General features: G+C 45.6%; 1 protein-coding gene across 1 annotated transcript in view; it reads left to right on the top strand.

Moving 5' to 3' along the window:
* The window catches only part of LOC133250602 (zinc finger protein 709-like), a 44337-nt gene extending 30227 nt beyond the window's left edge, over positions 1-14110 (top strand). The window contains exon 4 of the mRNA XM_061422021.1: positions 13984-14110. Coding sequence (XP_061278005.1) covers positions 13984-14014 — 31 coding nt within the window. The 3' untranslated portion in view covers positions 14015-14110. The remainder of the gene's footprint in view (positions 1-13983) is intronic.
* The last annotated feature ends 1823 nt before the right edge of the window (positions 14111-15933 follow it).

Genomic DNA, 15933 nt, shown 5'->3' with positions numbered 1-15933 from the left:
CCGTCTCTTCCCCTGCAGGTTGAGGCCGCGCTTGCGTCACGTGCACGCGGACAATCCCCGTGGTGAGCCCAGGAGGAGGGGGACTCTCGGTGCAGCGCCTCAGTCCAGCAGCTGTGCGGAGCCTGTCACGCCTGTCCTCCACCTGAGTCTCAACCGGTGTCGGTGTCGGTGTCGGGCTGAGCCGTTTCGCTGGAAGTCTCCTCTCCAGGACTTGAGCCTCGGGGTCGGACTGGATGAAGACGATCTGCTGAGGACAGACGGAGGAGATGGGGTGGATGGGGCCCCTCCACTGCACGCGGTGGAGCTGTGGCACGCCAGCCCGGGTGGTAGGGCCAGGTTGTGGGACGCTGCGGGGGTAGACGGGGCCGTCCGGCGTCTCAGGCGTCGCAGGACTGCCGTCCTGTGTGTGGCGGAGGGACCCCGCGCTTGTTTTCCTAGTGGCCCATCCGTGTCTCGGCCTTTCTGGTCCCTGGACAGTGCATGCGACCCTGTCCCGCGGCCCTCGCTGTGCGTGGTTGCAGCCCCTCCCCACCGCTGCTGGCCTCACCCCCGACCCCGCACCCCCAACCCGGTCCCGGACCGGTGACTGCCTGCGCCTGCTTCCCCTTTCTGGGACCGAACCTGTCTTGTCTCACGTGGGCGGTGTCCCCGGAGGAGTAGTGCGTGAGGGTGAAGGAGGAAACAGACAGAGCTGGACCCCATCTTAGGCCAGGCTACAAACATTAAGCTGCACGCACGGTCACCCTCCCAATGAACACTGAACTTTGTGCCGTGTCTATAGAAATGGCATACCAATGGAAAACCAGACCCCCGGGTAAAAGAGCTTCGGGACTTGGACTCTCCCTTGCCTGAAAGAACATGTTAATTATCTCTGTAACAGAACAAAGTGGTAAATTCCATTATGTTTACCAGGATATGACCACAGGCCTATTGATAAATATCCACTATTTATCCAGTTTTGTGACACATGAATCATGGGTTAACTTTGATTGTATCTTTTACCTTGTTCAGACTAGTTTCAAGGAAAATTTGGGGAGGTGGGTTTGAGCAAGTACACTTAGGGTATACAAGGTTTTCACAAAAACTGGTCAGGGTCTTTGGCTAAGAGGAGACTCTGCCTTGGGCCCGGCGGGTGTAATAAACTGCACTCCACCATCTCCATTGTCCTTCTGAGTGAGTTTGTTTCCCAGAAGGCGTGGCTACAACAAGGGCCATGGGGCGCGTTACTCGGCGGGAGAACGTTCTCCCAGGCCGGCTGTGGCTCTGGGTGTCAGCGGTGGTGGGCGCGAGCCCAAGGAATGTGACCTCGCGGGAGCCCGGGAGACCATTCGGCGTCCTGGGTGTCGCGGGACCGCGCCTGTGCTGGAGGTCTCTGGCCGTGAGACCCCGCGGCGTGCCCCAGCGGCCGACTCGCTTCCGGGTCTTTTTGAAAGGCCCTTGGGACCCTCGCAGTGGCGAGCGGCCACCCACCTCCACGGCCGGTTCTTTGCTGCCGCCGCGTCTTTGTGAAGTAGGCCTACGTGGCAGCACCCCGTCGGTGCCCATCTCCGGCCGTCAGTAAGCCTCGTCCGTCCTGTCTATTGATTCCCGGGGCCGCGCCCTGGTGCGTCTCGCTCCCCTGGCTCGCCGCGGTCCCGCTCCGTTGCCCGTCGCCCCCGTCTGTCCGCTGACGTCGTCGCGTGCTGAACCAGGGGCAGCGCTCGTGCCCCGCGCCGCCTTCAGCTTGGGTGTGCTCACCATTTTGCGGATCAGGTCCCCGGCTGGCCGTTGTGGACCCGCCGCGGTGCCCGCGCCTCCCGCCCCTTGGAGCGGAGGACCCGAGGGAGCTTCGGCCTTTCCGAAGCTCCGGGCCAGTGTCTCAGGCCCCGCTCCCGGCGCCGCCTGGAAGGCCCATCAGCCACGAGGCTCGCACCCTGGTTCCTCCACTCCGTCGCGGCGGCGGTCTGCGTCCCTTTTGGACCGAGTGTGGGAGGGAGACCGTCCTCGCCCTGGGCAGAACCGGTCGGCCGGGGTCCCCTGGTGATCACCTTCCCCCTTCCTCGCCTCGTTGGGTTCCACTGCGGCTTGTCGCCCCTGCACCCCGCGCCCGGCTCCCTGTGCTCGCTTTCTGGGGCTTCCATGGTAGCTGGGGCTTCCCTCGTGGCTCAGCTGGTAAAGAATCCGCCTGCAATGCAGGAGACCCCGGTTCAATTCCTGGGTTGGGAAGATCCGCTGGAGAAGGGATAGGCTAAGCACTCCAGTATTCTAGCCTGGAGAATTCCATGGACTGTATAGTCCATGGGGTCGCAGATTCAGACATGACTGAGCGACTTTCACTTTCACATGTACCAATGCAGGAGAGGCAAGAGATGTAGGTGAGTTGGATCCCTGAGTCAGGAAGATCCCCTGGAGTAGAAAATGACAACCCACTTCGGTATTCTTGCCTAGAAAATTCCACAGACAGAGGTGCCTGGTTGGCTAAAGTCCACAGGGTCTCAAAGAGTTGGATATCACAGAGCCTCTGAGCAAAACTAATAACAAAGGCAATGAAAAAGAAAAGAAGCAGACCTAGCCTAGAGTCTGAATAGGCTCTTCCTTGAGATACGATGTTGCTTACAGGTGGTGCATAGCCCTGTACCAAGGTCACAGGATAAAAATCTCTGGAACTGACCAAGCCCAATAGCAACTGTTGCCATAAGCCTCTGGATATAAACTGGCCAGTTCGCTGATCCCATATAAAGTAAAATACTCATCCTACTATACACCCTATAGCATCCTAACCAATCACCTAATGCCACCATTCCAGTAGGAATTTTCTCTGTCTTGAGCCTATAAAAATTGGCCAAAAGCCTTCAATAGCTTTTGGTTACCCCTTGAGTCGAGTTGGCCCTCTGTTCTAATAGTGTCTCCCACTCTAAGAAACTTTATTCTTCTGTCGTTCTGCCTCGTCTGGAAATTCTTTTCCAACCCATGCATGGACCAGGACACGTGGATCAACTTGTTTGCAGGACAGAGGTAGGGTCGGGGATGTGCAGAGCAAACTTGTAATTACCAAGGCATAAGGGAGGAGGGATAAATTGGGACACTGGGATGGAAGTGTACATGCTACTATCTATAGAACAGTTGACTGATGGGGTCCTGCTTTGTAGACCAAGGAACTCTACTCTGTACTCTGTAATGGCCTATATGAGAGAAAAATCTAAGGAGAGCTGATCCACAATGCTATACTAGCTTCAGTTGTCCAGAATGACTGATTCACTATGCTGGACAACTGAAGCTAGCACAGCATTGTGGATCAGCTATATTCCAATAAAGATTATAACTTAACTAACTAATAAAATTTCTTCCAGTGTTAAATGTACACATAAACACTTAATGTACGTTCCTCACATCCTGTGGCTTGACTGAGACTTGTCCTCGCACGCCCTTAAGCTGACTTCCAGAGCCACTTCCTACCAGAGCCACGAGCTCTGGGATTCTTTAGCTTAAGTGTCCATTGAGTGGCAACAGGGGAGAGATGAGTGGAAGGCTAGCGCTGTCGAAGACCAAAGATGAAAATGGAGCCAGTCCCTTTATTACAGATGGTGAGTTCACCATAAGTTCTGCGTTTCTTAACAAGAAGCACAGTTCCATGCCTGGCCACACAGTTTGACACCAAGTCTTTGCCCCTAGAGGACCCAAGAGGCTCAAGTTCCAGGCAGGACTGGCCTGGATCATCCTCCTCTCTATGCTTGGCGCCATCTTGAAACAGAATTGAAGGAGTCCTCGGGCCTGGAAAAAGGAGATAACGATCTCAAAGGCCCGTGCTGGACCACCTGACTTCGGGGAAAACAAAACAACTTAAAAGTCCCACCCCGATACTCCGGGAGACTTTCAACCCCCTGTCCCGGACCCCGCTGTTGTTCAACCGCAAACTGCCCTCTCAGCTAAAGATTACCCAGAACGCCCCGCCTGACTAAATCTTCCCGTATTGCTTCCGCAAACCTCGCCTTAAATATGAAACCTCCCTGATCCCGCACGCACTCAGCCTGGTCGCTAGACCGACAGTCGCCTCTCCTTGTCTGAATAAAGGTAACCTGTCTCTGTTGAGGTCGTCTTCTTTTCTCATTGCCTCGTCTCGAACTATACCTTACAAGAATCAGGAATGTGGAGAAGATAGCAGAGGCAGTCCCAGACTAGGAAAAAGTTCTCTTCAAAAGCAAACAGGCTTGGGGGGACAAGTCCCACCTTACCTTCCGTAGGTCGTCGGTCAGTCCCGCGAGGCGGGGCATTAAGATCTGTCCAACCAGGGGGCCACCCTTGCAGGTGGGCGGGGTGATGCGGCGATTTTACCTAGACTTCTTTACTTTCTTGAACCGCAGAGAAAGTTGCCCTTGTTTCCTGTGTGGTTGGTTAACTTACCCGGTAACTTTCAAGTCTTTGTTTGGCCCCCTGATCTGCACTAATCTTTGGCGTCCTTTAGGCGGGACTCCGACACACCAAGGAATCTGGACATGTTGAGTGTGCTGATCCGGCTGCGGCCACGGCAGAGGGACTCTTTGAGACCCGCAGAACCGACCATGTTTGGACCCCGTCTCCTGATCACCGCCAGAGTTTGTGACTGTGCCAGGCTTTGTGTGCTGATTGGACCTCGGTCCCTTAGATTCGCAGGGTTAGTGGGGCTGTTGCCCTGGGTGTCCTGAAAGGGAGCTCTTGTCTAGCACTGGGAAATGAATTGTGTCCAGGCAGAGAGCATTCGGAGAAGGTACTCCAGTACTCTTGCCTGGAGAATCCATGGACGGAGGAGCCTGGTTGGCTGCAGTCCATGGGGTCGCTAAGAGTCGGACACGACTGAGCGACTTCACTTTCACTTTTTACTTTCATGCATTGGAGAAGGAAATGGCAACCCACTCCAGTGTTCTTGCCTGGAGAATCCCAGGGACAGGGAAGCCTGGTGGGCTGCCGTCTATGGGGTCGCACAGAGTCGGACACGACTGAAGCGACTTAGCAGCAGCAGCAGCAGAGAGCATTAAGGTAAGGGAACCCAGGAGAACTGCCCTGCCACATGCCCCGGATTTAATGGTGATGGGATTGGTTTCTGGATTGTCTTTGGCCAGTTACTCTGACTCAGGGTTCTTCCTGGTGGCCTACACATTGGTCAGTCAAGATGGATGTCAGTGAGAAGGATTCTGGGCGATGGTAGGACACGTGGAATCTCCTTTTCCAAATGTTTGGGACTTGGAGTCTCAAATCAAAGACCTTTTCCACCCTAGATGGGCTTTATGTAGGGCTGGCAATAAATTGTTAAATTTCTAGAGCACTCTTCTCTTTGCCAAAGTCAGTTTTGCCTCTCTGATTCAAATTAGCTATCAACCATTCATATAGCCTCTTGGTACAGGGAAGGGACGAGGGTAACACTGACTGACTTGGTTCAGTGCTTAAGACTCCACTGACTTCCACTGCAAGGGGCACAGGTTGGATCCCTAGTCTGGGAACTAATATGATGTGTGAAACTAATATGCTGTGTGGGAACTAACATGCTGTGTGAAAGTGAAAGTCTCTTAGTCCTGTCTGACTCTTTGTGACCCCAGGGACTAAACAGTCCATGGAATTCTCCAGGCCAGAATACTGAAGTGCATAGCCTTTCCCTTCTCCATGGGATTTTCCCAACCCAGGGATCGAGCCCAGGCCTCCTGCACTGCAGGCATTTTCTTTACCAGCTGAGCTACAAGGGAAACCTACTTCCATGCTGCAAGGTGCAGCCAAAACCTTTTTTTTTTTTTAATGAGGGAGCTGGGCTTTCTTGATTCCTTGGCTAGAACAAGAGAATTTGTTTATCGACACTATTTAGGCATCGTGTGTAATGGACTCTGTGACTGCTCCCCTTGGTGCCATATATATTTACTGATTTTCACAATCTACTGTAAATAATAGAATGCAGACAATACTCCACACTCCATTTTTCACACCTGTTTTTCTCTTATACCCACATGAGAACTACCAAAAAAAGAAAAAAAATAACCAAAGAAACACACACCTTTTTCTTTTCTGAATATAGATTCAAAAAATCTCAACAAATACTAGTAACTGTGAACCAGCATTATGAAAAAAAGTATGATAAAGCATGATCAAGATTGACTATTTCTTGGGATGAAAGGTTGGGCTAGCATCTCAAAGTCTTTAATGAAATGAATGAGAGCAACAGGTTAGAAATCAAAAGTAGCAAGGCCTTCTGAACAGACTCTTTAGGAGGTCTGAGTCCCTCCTAAAGACTCTGAAGACAAACACAAGTCACAGAAGATACTCAAGAACTACTGGGAACCCACAAGTATTAGCAAAACCCACCCACGCAGGATGGCAACTAGAAACTGGCCAGTGGACCTTTCCAGTTGCCTTCCTGGCCTCCTGGCTATGTAGATTTCAGTACCCCACCCCTTTGTGCCTGAGTGACAAGCTGCAGGAGGATGGCTGCTCAGTGGAGCCATTTCTGCGGCTGCCCTGGGATGTATCCCTGCCAGGCACTTCTGGTTCTTTAACAGTTTTTCCAGGCCTGGATTGCTTCTGCTGTCCTCTGCAACTCCTCCTACACTGAGCTATCTGAGATGCTCTTCCCAGATTATAATCCTCAAATCTGTCTTGAATAAGTTATTCCAATTATTTCTTAGATTGAGTGATTAATTTTTGAAACCGTCTGTGTACCAACAAAATATTGTAATGTCAACAGTTAAAATATATGTAAGGTAACTGTATTCCTATTTCCCATAATAGAATAAAAACAAGAAATGATACTGTCAATTGGAATATACCTGGAGAGTATTACGGGCCACCCCGCCAGTAGAAGGCACCCATTAATTAATCATTTTTATGCTTTTAATATATTTGGAGATACATACAACAATCTCCACAGTCAAGTTATGCCTGGGAAATCCCATGGACAGGGGAGCCTAGTGAGCTACAGGCCACAGGGTCACAAAAGTTTCATATACGACTTAGTGACCAAACTACAACATATATAAATATGTGACTGACTCACCTGCTATTCTACTGAGGCTCGAACACCATTGTAGATCAGCTACACTGGAATAAAATTAACAAATTAATAACTTAGTCAATAAAATTTCATCCAGTGTAAAACGTACACCCAAGAAGTTAATGAAGACACCTCACAGGCTGTAGTTTGACTGAGGTTCGTGCTGGCACCCAGGTAAGGCTGAGTGATTCAGGCCTCCAACCAGAGCCAAGGGATTCTTGAGCTTCAGGACCTAATGAGTGGGGCTGGGGCAGGGATGGGTGGAAAGCTCAGCCCTCCTTAGGACCAAAGATGAAAATGGAGGAGACCCCTGTATTAGAGACGGTGAGTTCACATTTCAGTGTCTGCCTTTCTTAAGAAGCACAGTTCCACTCCTCGCCACACAATTTTACGCCAAGCCCTTGACCCCGGGAGGATCTGAGACCCTTTTGTTCCAGGCAGGACTGGCCAGGGCCACCATCTTATCTGTACTTGCTCCATCTTGAAACGGAATCATAGACCCCAAAACTATTATTTTTCCAAGCACAAGTAACAGGCCAGGGGAGGTCCAATCCCACCTCCCACAGGTTGTCATTCTGGAGGAAGAGGCGGGACACTGGAATCTGTCCAGCCAGGAAGCTGCTGCCGCAGGTTGGCGGGGCAATTCTGCGCCAATGCCTGGACTTCCTTTCTCCCCCTGCGGAGAAGGACCGGTGTCTTTCCGGTTTCACCCTTTCGGTCCCTTTTACGTTCAGAAGCCCTGCGATCTGCGCAAGTCTTTGAAGCTCTTGGGAGGGACTCAGAGTAACTTCCAAGCAACTTGAAATGATGAGTCCGCTGACTCGGTTACCGACACCGGAGGTGGAGTGGTCGCTACCGTCCGAAGCCGGCTACGGTTTGATCCGGCACCTCGGGGTCACCGCCGGAGTCCGGATACGCTGGGTCTGGGGCGCCACTCGGACCTCAGTCCCCTCCAGCTCGCAGCGGAGGGGATGGCCCAGCAGCCGGGACCCGGGCGTCTGGCCTGGTCACCGCGCGCCGAAAGTTCGGCTCGCGCAGCCCTTCTTTCCAAGGTCGTGCGTGACCACATGCATGGTCTTCAGAGGACAATCGCGACTCGTTCTCCAGGTCGTAGGATTAGATGTTGTTTGGGGGCTCCCAGGCCTTAGTTTCTCGATCGTGCCCGATGCTTTGGGACCCCGTGGACTACTGTAGCCCTCCTGGCTACACTGTCTGTGGAATTTTCCAGGCAAGAATACTGAAGGGGGTTGCCATTTACTTCTCCAGGGGATTTTTTTGCGCCGGTGGTGAAATCTGCGTCTTCTGCGTTGGCCGGCGGTAATTTTGCCAGTGAGCCATCAGGGAAGCCCTTTTTATGACTGGCTGCTGCTGCTTCTACTAAGTCACTTCAGTCGTGTCCGACTCTGTGTGATCCCATAGCCGCAGTAAACGTTAGACTTCCAGGTCCTTCCCCTCATTCCCAAGATTCCGATTGAAATGATCAATTCGTCTCTGCGGTGCATTTCAAACAAACCCAATATTTTAATTTTTTTTATCCTATTTGCTCAGTCTTGGATGGCATTTTTCCGGGATGTGTGGGAGACATTCGTAGGTATTTTATCTTAGCGGAAAGCCTAGATTAACCGCCTGGAAGTTGGTTGTCTGATAGCCATTCTTAGCCCGATTTTTTACTGGGAACAGATATTCCATAGGAAATCCTTTCATGGAGGTTTTCCTTTTTTTTTTTCTTTTTGGAAACTTTATTGACGAACTACCCTGTGAGTCCTCTTCAGAAGATCTACTCATTTAAGTTTCTTTTTTCTATACTGTAAGATATATTTAATTAATGGAGCTTAACGAACCGTATACAATATTTCCGAAGACTTAAGATGGGAATGTCAGTTGGGAAATAGTCCATTCTTACATTCCATTTGTTTCACTTGGTTTCATTCTCCGCGTGAGTATGGTGAAATCATGGGGGCGGGGGGTGCTCTACTTTTGGTCGATTTCCAATGGCATTCCAGGATTTACAGTTGCAGACAAAAAAGTATTCAAGTAGGATTACTTGTGTTGAAAATAATGATTGACATATATTTTTATGAAGGGAAGTTATTTGTGGTTTTCTGGGTGAAGTAGTAGACGTGGCTTGTACATGTCTTCTCTTGTTTTCACATAAACACTGGATTTGAGTGTTTTTGCTGAATTGATCAAACAGGATTTGTGTATTTAACTTTTTAGTGGTGGTGTAGAGCACCTGTATGGGGAGCAGAGCCTGGGTTCATTGTCTTCAGGCTAAGGGCCCAGCTAAGGCCCTGTGGAGGGGACGTACTTGAAGGCCTTCATATACTTAGAATCATACAGTCTCTAGCTTTTTCAGATTGTCTCCTTTCAGGTTGCAATACAGTTTTAATACAAGTTTCCTTCATGTGTTTTCATAGTTTGATATTAAAACTTCATTCCTTTTCATTAGTGAACATTATTTGATTGTATGGATGTACCACTGATTATTTGACTCTTGCAGGATTTGTTGCTTACCTGTTAACTTCTGCTCCCTGGGCCCCATACAACTATTTCTGTATGACTTTTGTGTGAATACAAGAGTTGTCCTCATTTCAACAAATAACAAGGAGTGGTATAGCTCGGTCTTAAGATACTTAGTAAGGTAACAGTATATTTTGTTTTCAAAGAATGCTCCTGTCTTCCTTGATAGGGGTATCAAATTCCATTTTCCTCAGCAGTAAATCCCCTTGCCAATTCAGGAGCCTCCAGTTGGATCCCTGCTCTGGGAAGATTCCATGAAGAAGGAAATGGCAAAACACTCTAGTATTCTTGCCTGGAGCACCCCTACTGAGCCTGGAATAGTTAATTATAGTCCCTGGGGATACGGAGAGTGGTACTCACAGTCGCCACCTAGCGACTGAACAGCAATAGCTGAGAGTGAGGATGATCACATCTAATTGGTATTCTGAGTATTTTTCTTGATAGTCATGAGTGTGTTGGAGAAGGCAATGGCACCCCACTCCAGTACTCTTGCCTGGAAAATCCCATGGACGGAGGAGCCTGGTGGGCTGCAGTCCATGGGGTCGCTAAGAGTCGGACAGAACTGAGCGACTTCACTTTCACTTTTCACTTTCTTGCATTGGAGAAGGAAATGGCGCCCCACTCCAGTGTTCTTGCCTGGAGAATCCCAGGGACAGGGGAGCCTGGTGGGCTACCGTCTATGGGGTCGCACAGAGTCGGACATGACTGAAGTGACTTAGCAGCAGCAGCATGAGTGTGTAGTGACAGTTAATTGTTTTATCTGCAGTTTCCAATTGACATTTGATGTTCAACTTGTTTTCATATTTCCTATTTCCCTTCTGTATATGCTTTTTGGTAAACTGTTGAGATCATTTGCCCATTGTTAATTGGATTATTTTGTCTTCTTACTATTGAGTTTTCATAGTTGTGGGGCTATTTTGAATACTAGTCATTTATCATATGTGTGGTGCTGTGCTTAGTTGCCCAGTCGTGTCTGACTCTTTGTGACCCTATGGACTGCAGTCCACCAGGCTCCTCTGTCCACGGGGATTCTCCAGGCAAGAATACTGGAATGGGTAGCCTATCCCTTCTCCAGGGAATCTTTCCAACCCATGAATCAAACCAGGGTCTCCTGCATTGCAGGTGGACTCTTTTTCAGCTGAGCTACCAGAATGCCCCATTTATCACATAAGTGATTTGCAAATATTTTCTCCTGTCCTGTGACTTAGCTTATCATTCTCTTAACACTCTCTTTCTCAGAGGAGGCATTTTCTATTAATGAAGTGAAATTATACTTATTTTCTTTTATAGGCCTTGTGTTTGTTGTTTGAAAATTAACCATCAAAGCCAAGGTGACTTAATTTCCTTCTGTGAAATTTTGCAGGAGTTTATTACTTTTGTACTGTACATTTAGATCTGTGATGGTTTTGAGGGTTTTTCTGGTAAAATATGTAGTCCTGTGCCAACATTCATTTTATTTGTGTGTTTGTGAATATCTATTAATTCTTGCACTATTTGTTAAAAACCTTCTATTTTCATTTGAATTTCCTTTCCTTTTCTTTGTCCAACTTCCATGTGGCTCTCTAGGAAGATACTGACTTTCTTCCAATATTAGGATAAATCTTGCCCAGTTGTTTTTGAAGTTTCAACTTTTTATTTTCCAGATTATTATTATTATTCTCATTATCTTTACGTTGACTGCTTTGGATCTTTGCTGCAGCTTGCTGACTTATCTGTAGTTCAGCACATCAGCCTCTCTTGTTATGGACCAGGGGCTCTAAAGTAGGCAGGCTTGGTTGCCCTGGGATGTGCAGGACTTTAATTCCTGGAGCAGGGTTCTTACCTGCATCCCTTGTGTTGCAAGGCAGATTCTTAAGCACCAGGCTACCAGGGAAGACTCTGAATATGTCTCCTTAACCAAGAGTTATCTGTTGTTGGAGTATCTTTCAAATGTTTCACAGACACAGTTATGTGCCACAGAATGACTATTTGAATTTACCTACAGAATTCAGGAACATGTTCTTTCTTAGGAAGTAGAAGTTGCCTCTATTTCTTGTTTGTGATGATAAATGGGTGCCTGATTTTACTAAGTCCTTTAAATTTTCATTTCTCCTGTATGTCTTCCTCATATTAGTTCTTTCTTTCTTCCCTTGTAGTCATAATGACTACATGTTTATCATTGAATCTGAGCAAACTCTAGGAGATAGTGAAGGACAACGGTGCAAGGCGTGCTGCAGTCCATAGGACCACAAAGAGTCAGAAAAGACTGAGCAACTGAACAAGAAGAATGCTACTTTTAGTCAGTCCACCTGCATAATTTATATTCTTTCCGATGAATTTTTTCTTAAAGATTTATTTATTTATTTATTTATTTTTGGCTGCCCTGGGTCTTCCTTGCTGCACGCAGGCTTTCTCTAGTTTCGGTAAGAGAGGGCCAGTCTCTACTTGCGGTGAGCAGTTGTCTCGTTGGGATGCCTTTTCTTGTGGAGCATCGATTCTATGGGCAAGAGCTTCAGTAGTAGCAGTATGCTGGCTCAGTAGTTCTGGCTCTAGGGCTCTAGATCAGAGTCAGTACTTGTGGCCCATTGGCTTAGTTGCCACTTTGTCTGTGGGCTGTTCCTAAAGCAGGGATCAAACTCGTGTCCACTGCATTGGCAGGTGGATTCTCAACTGCTGACCACCAGCAAATACCCATTTCTAATGAATTTTCAAAGGTATCTTTCAAACTTGTTATATTAATGACTAATTCCCTCAATTTTTCCCTCAAAATGGCTTTGTATTCTTAATTTTCCTAATTGTGCTTACTAACAAAATTCTAGGAAGTTTTTTTTTAAACATGATATCATTAAATATTTCAGTCAACTTGATTCTTGTTTTAGCTTATGTTTGTCCTGAAAAGAAGTCCAATCTGACTGTAGTCTTTTCCTGTACATAAAAGTTTACTTCTGGCTTTTTATAATATATTCTCTTTGCCTTTGTTTTTTCCTCCTTTTGAATATAACATGCATTGGTCTCCATTTTAGGAGTTTTGATTTTTTGTTCACTGAGCTTCTTGGACAGGTGTTGTCTGTCATTAATGTTAGGAAAACCTCAGTGCTTGTGATTTCTGTCTCTTTTTTCATTTAGTTATTTTCACTAGCTGTACCTGAAATATTCCATTAATAAAATGTCATGTCATGTCAGGTTTCATGAATATTTTGTTCTGTGTTTTTTTATATTTTTAGCCTTTGTGTTAGACTCTAGTGAAACAGGTGTTTTGGGCATACAGGCCTTTAGAACAAAATATTTGAGGAATTTTTTAAATGTCTTTCTTTTCTTTTCCCAGTATTAGGACTCCAGCTTGACCTTTGAGTCATGCTCTGATGGTTGTGGGATAACTTCTTTATTTCAAGTTTTTCACTCTCTTCTTGTGAGATGGAGAATCACATTTAAATTCACAAACCACAGACTAGATTTACGCCTCTCTGGGGTTATAGTGGCTACTGGCAAAACATTTGTTCTTGAAATTGCAGGATAGAAGCCTTATGTTCCTTTGGAGGAAGCCAATGATGATACCCCCACATGTTTTATGATCACAGGAAAATTCATCCTCAAAGCATTATGGATGTTGATGTAGCTGTAGCTCTTAACCTGTACTTAAAGGCAGTAAGGCCCAGGATATACTGTTAGTTTGTGATGACAAAGAGTCTTTCTGGTGTGTAATTGCACTGTGTGTTTAAAGTTTAGCTCAAAGTGCCCAGAGGCACTTGGGTAGAGTAAATTTTGTGGTCTAACATACTGTTAGTGATTCTTCATCTCTGAGGTCTAAGGTTGAAATCATTTGCTATCTGCATCAAGTTTTATGTAGAGAAAAGAGAAAAGCAGGTTCTGTGATTATTATCAACCAACTTAAAGGCAGTGTTTCTTCAGCAGAATATTTATATTCAGGCAGGTACAGGTGATTTTGTTTTCAAAAGACCTGGAGGACATTGGGACAGTGTGGACAGCTGGGCTTTGGTCAAATTTGAGTTATACTGGTCACCTGGCTTCTGATGTTAGGTTGTACAATTAGAAAAGGCTTTCCAGTTTTTTTACTGGGTTTTTATTCATTGAAACCCTATGCAATGTTGATCATCTGCCCCATGGGGTAGTGTAAAATGTAGACCATAAGGAAGAAGATGAAAGAATTTTTCCACAGGAAATCAGTGTTCCTGAAATTGTATTTGTTTCATTTGTAAAGGATTCCTGTCATTTCCCTCCATTCTCTGGCTTGGCCATGATTGTGATATAAGTAATACTGTGACCATAGAAATGATGTGTAAATAATTTCATTTCTTCATGATGCTATTCCATTATTGAGGAAGTATGGAGTGTAAGTTTCTCATGATCAAGTCATAGCATAACTCTTGTCAAAGAACAGAATCATACGTAAGCTGCATAATATTTACAAGTGGAGTATAAATGTCTAGTGTGTCAGTCTCATGCTTCTCACTGTGCACATATTTTGGATGTTTTAGGACTCATTGGCCTTTGAGGATGTGGCTGTGAATTTCACCTGAGAGGAGTGGCTTTTACTGGATTCCTCACAGAAGAAACTCCACAGAGACATGATGTTGGAAAACATCAGGAATCTCGCATCAGTAGGTAAGAATGACAAAATTCCCTATATTGATCTATTAGAGGTGTTTCTTACCTGTCTGTAGTGTTCAAAGATGTGGAGTGTGGAAAGACAATACATTGGTAGAGAAACTATGCGGGAAGAAAGGGCAGTTCTCCTGCAGTCCAAAAGTTAGGACTTGACTCTTTGACCTCTCTGGCCTGGATTCAATCCCTGGTTCAGGAAGTAATATCCCACAAGCTGCACAACATGGCAGGAAAAAAAAAAAGAAAGAAAGAAATACAAACTGGGCAGGGTCAGAATTCATCATGGACCTAAAATCCAATGAATTTTTCTTTAATTTCTAGTACTTTGGGTCATATTTTTTTTTCTGGTTCTGCATTTCAGTGGCAAAATGGCCAGATCATCATGACATTGATGAACAGGAGAAAAACCATGGGAAAAAATTAAGATGAGCCATATTCATGATACCCAGCATGTCTCATATCCAAATTTTGGTGTATAATGAAAATTTTATAGGAATCAAAGAAAAGAAATAGCCCCATCTTCAAATTTATTTATTCTTGAAAATGTCTCTCCAAAATATTTTCTTAAATATGGAAGAAATGTTCCATGTTTCCAATGTAATTTGTTTATAGTTCATATTCATAAACTCTACATTTGAATATAAGGTTTTTTTTAAATAATTTTATTATTTATGTATTTCTTATTGTAGAGTTTGGGCTTTGGTACTTTTGGTCTCAGGCCGTAGAGTTTAGGCTAAATAGTTGTGGTACAAGAGCTTAGTTTCTCCACAGCGTATGGAATCTTCCAAGACCCAGGATTGACCGCATGTCTCCAGCATTGGCAGGTGGATTCTTTACCACTAAGCCACCAGGGAAGCCCTCAATATCACTTTTTAACAGAAAGGTTGAAATTCTGTTGGAAAGCATTTTGTATATTCAACTTGTCACAATTCACACAAGATAGAAAGCCTCACTATTCCTATAAATCATAATAAATACAAAAATGTAAAATAATAAAGGTATTTAGAATGTTGTTCTTATTATTTACAGAAGGCCAATGATAGAGAAAATCTCTGAAAGTAAAGACATTAGTTCCTTTGGAGAAAACTTCAATCTTATTAAAACTCCCAAAATGAGGGGGGAAACTCCTGATTTAAAACCATGGGAATGCAGTGCATATGAAAATACCATCATGAGTGGTTCATCCCTTACTAGATACATGAAATGTCACATTGAAGACAAATCAAGAGAACATCGAAAGTACCCTGAGAAGGTATGTAAATACAAAGAATGTGGGAAGGCATTCTTTTCTCCCAGTGCTCTCATATCACATGAAAGGAGTCACACTGGAGAGAAATGCTATGAATGTTTACAATGTGGAAAAGTTTTCTTATATCAAAACTCTTTGCAACAACACAAAAGAACTCATACAGGGAAGAAACCCTATGAATGTAAGAAATGTGGGAAAGCCTTCTTGTGGAGAATAACTTACCGGAATCACATGTTAACACACACTGGAGATTTACCTTATAAATGTCAGAAGTGTGAGAAAGCATTCCTTACTCCCAGTTGGCTTAGAAGTCATGAAAGGAAACACAATAGAGAGAAACCCAATCAAAGTAAGCACTGTGGAAAAGCCTTTAAAAGTCCTGAGAGTGTCCCAGTACATGAAAGAATTCATAGGGGAGGGAAACCCTATGAATGTAACCAGTGTGGGGAAACCTTCAATAATTTGAGTTCCTTAAAGGCACACAAAAGAGTTAACACAGGAGAGACACAATATGTATGTAAAATACGTTCTTAAGTATTGACTTGTGCCAGTGCTCTTCAAATACATGAAGCAA

Source organism: Bos javanicus, chromosome 7 (genome assembly GCF_032452875.1).
Source record: "Bos javanicus breed banteng chromosome 7, ARS-OSU_banteng_1.0, whole genome shotgun sequence".
Classification (NCBI taxonomy): domain Eukaryota; kingdom Metazoa; phylum Chordata; class Mammalia; order Artiodactyla; family Bovidae; genus Bos; species Bos javanicus.
The sequence above is the reverse complement of the archived record's forward strand: the minus strand, read 5'-3'. Positions and strand labels throughout refer to the sequence as shown.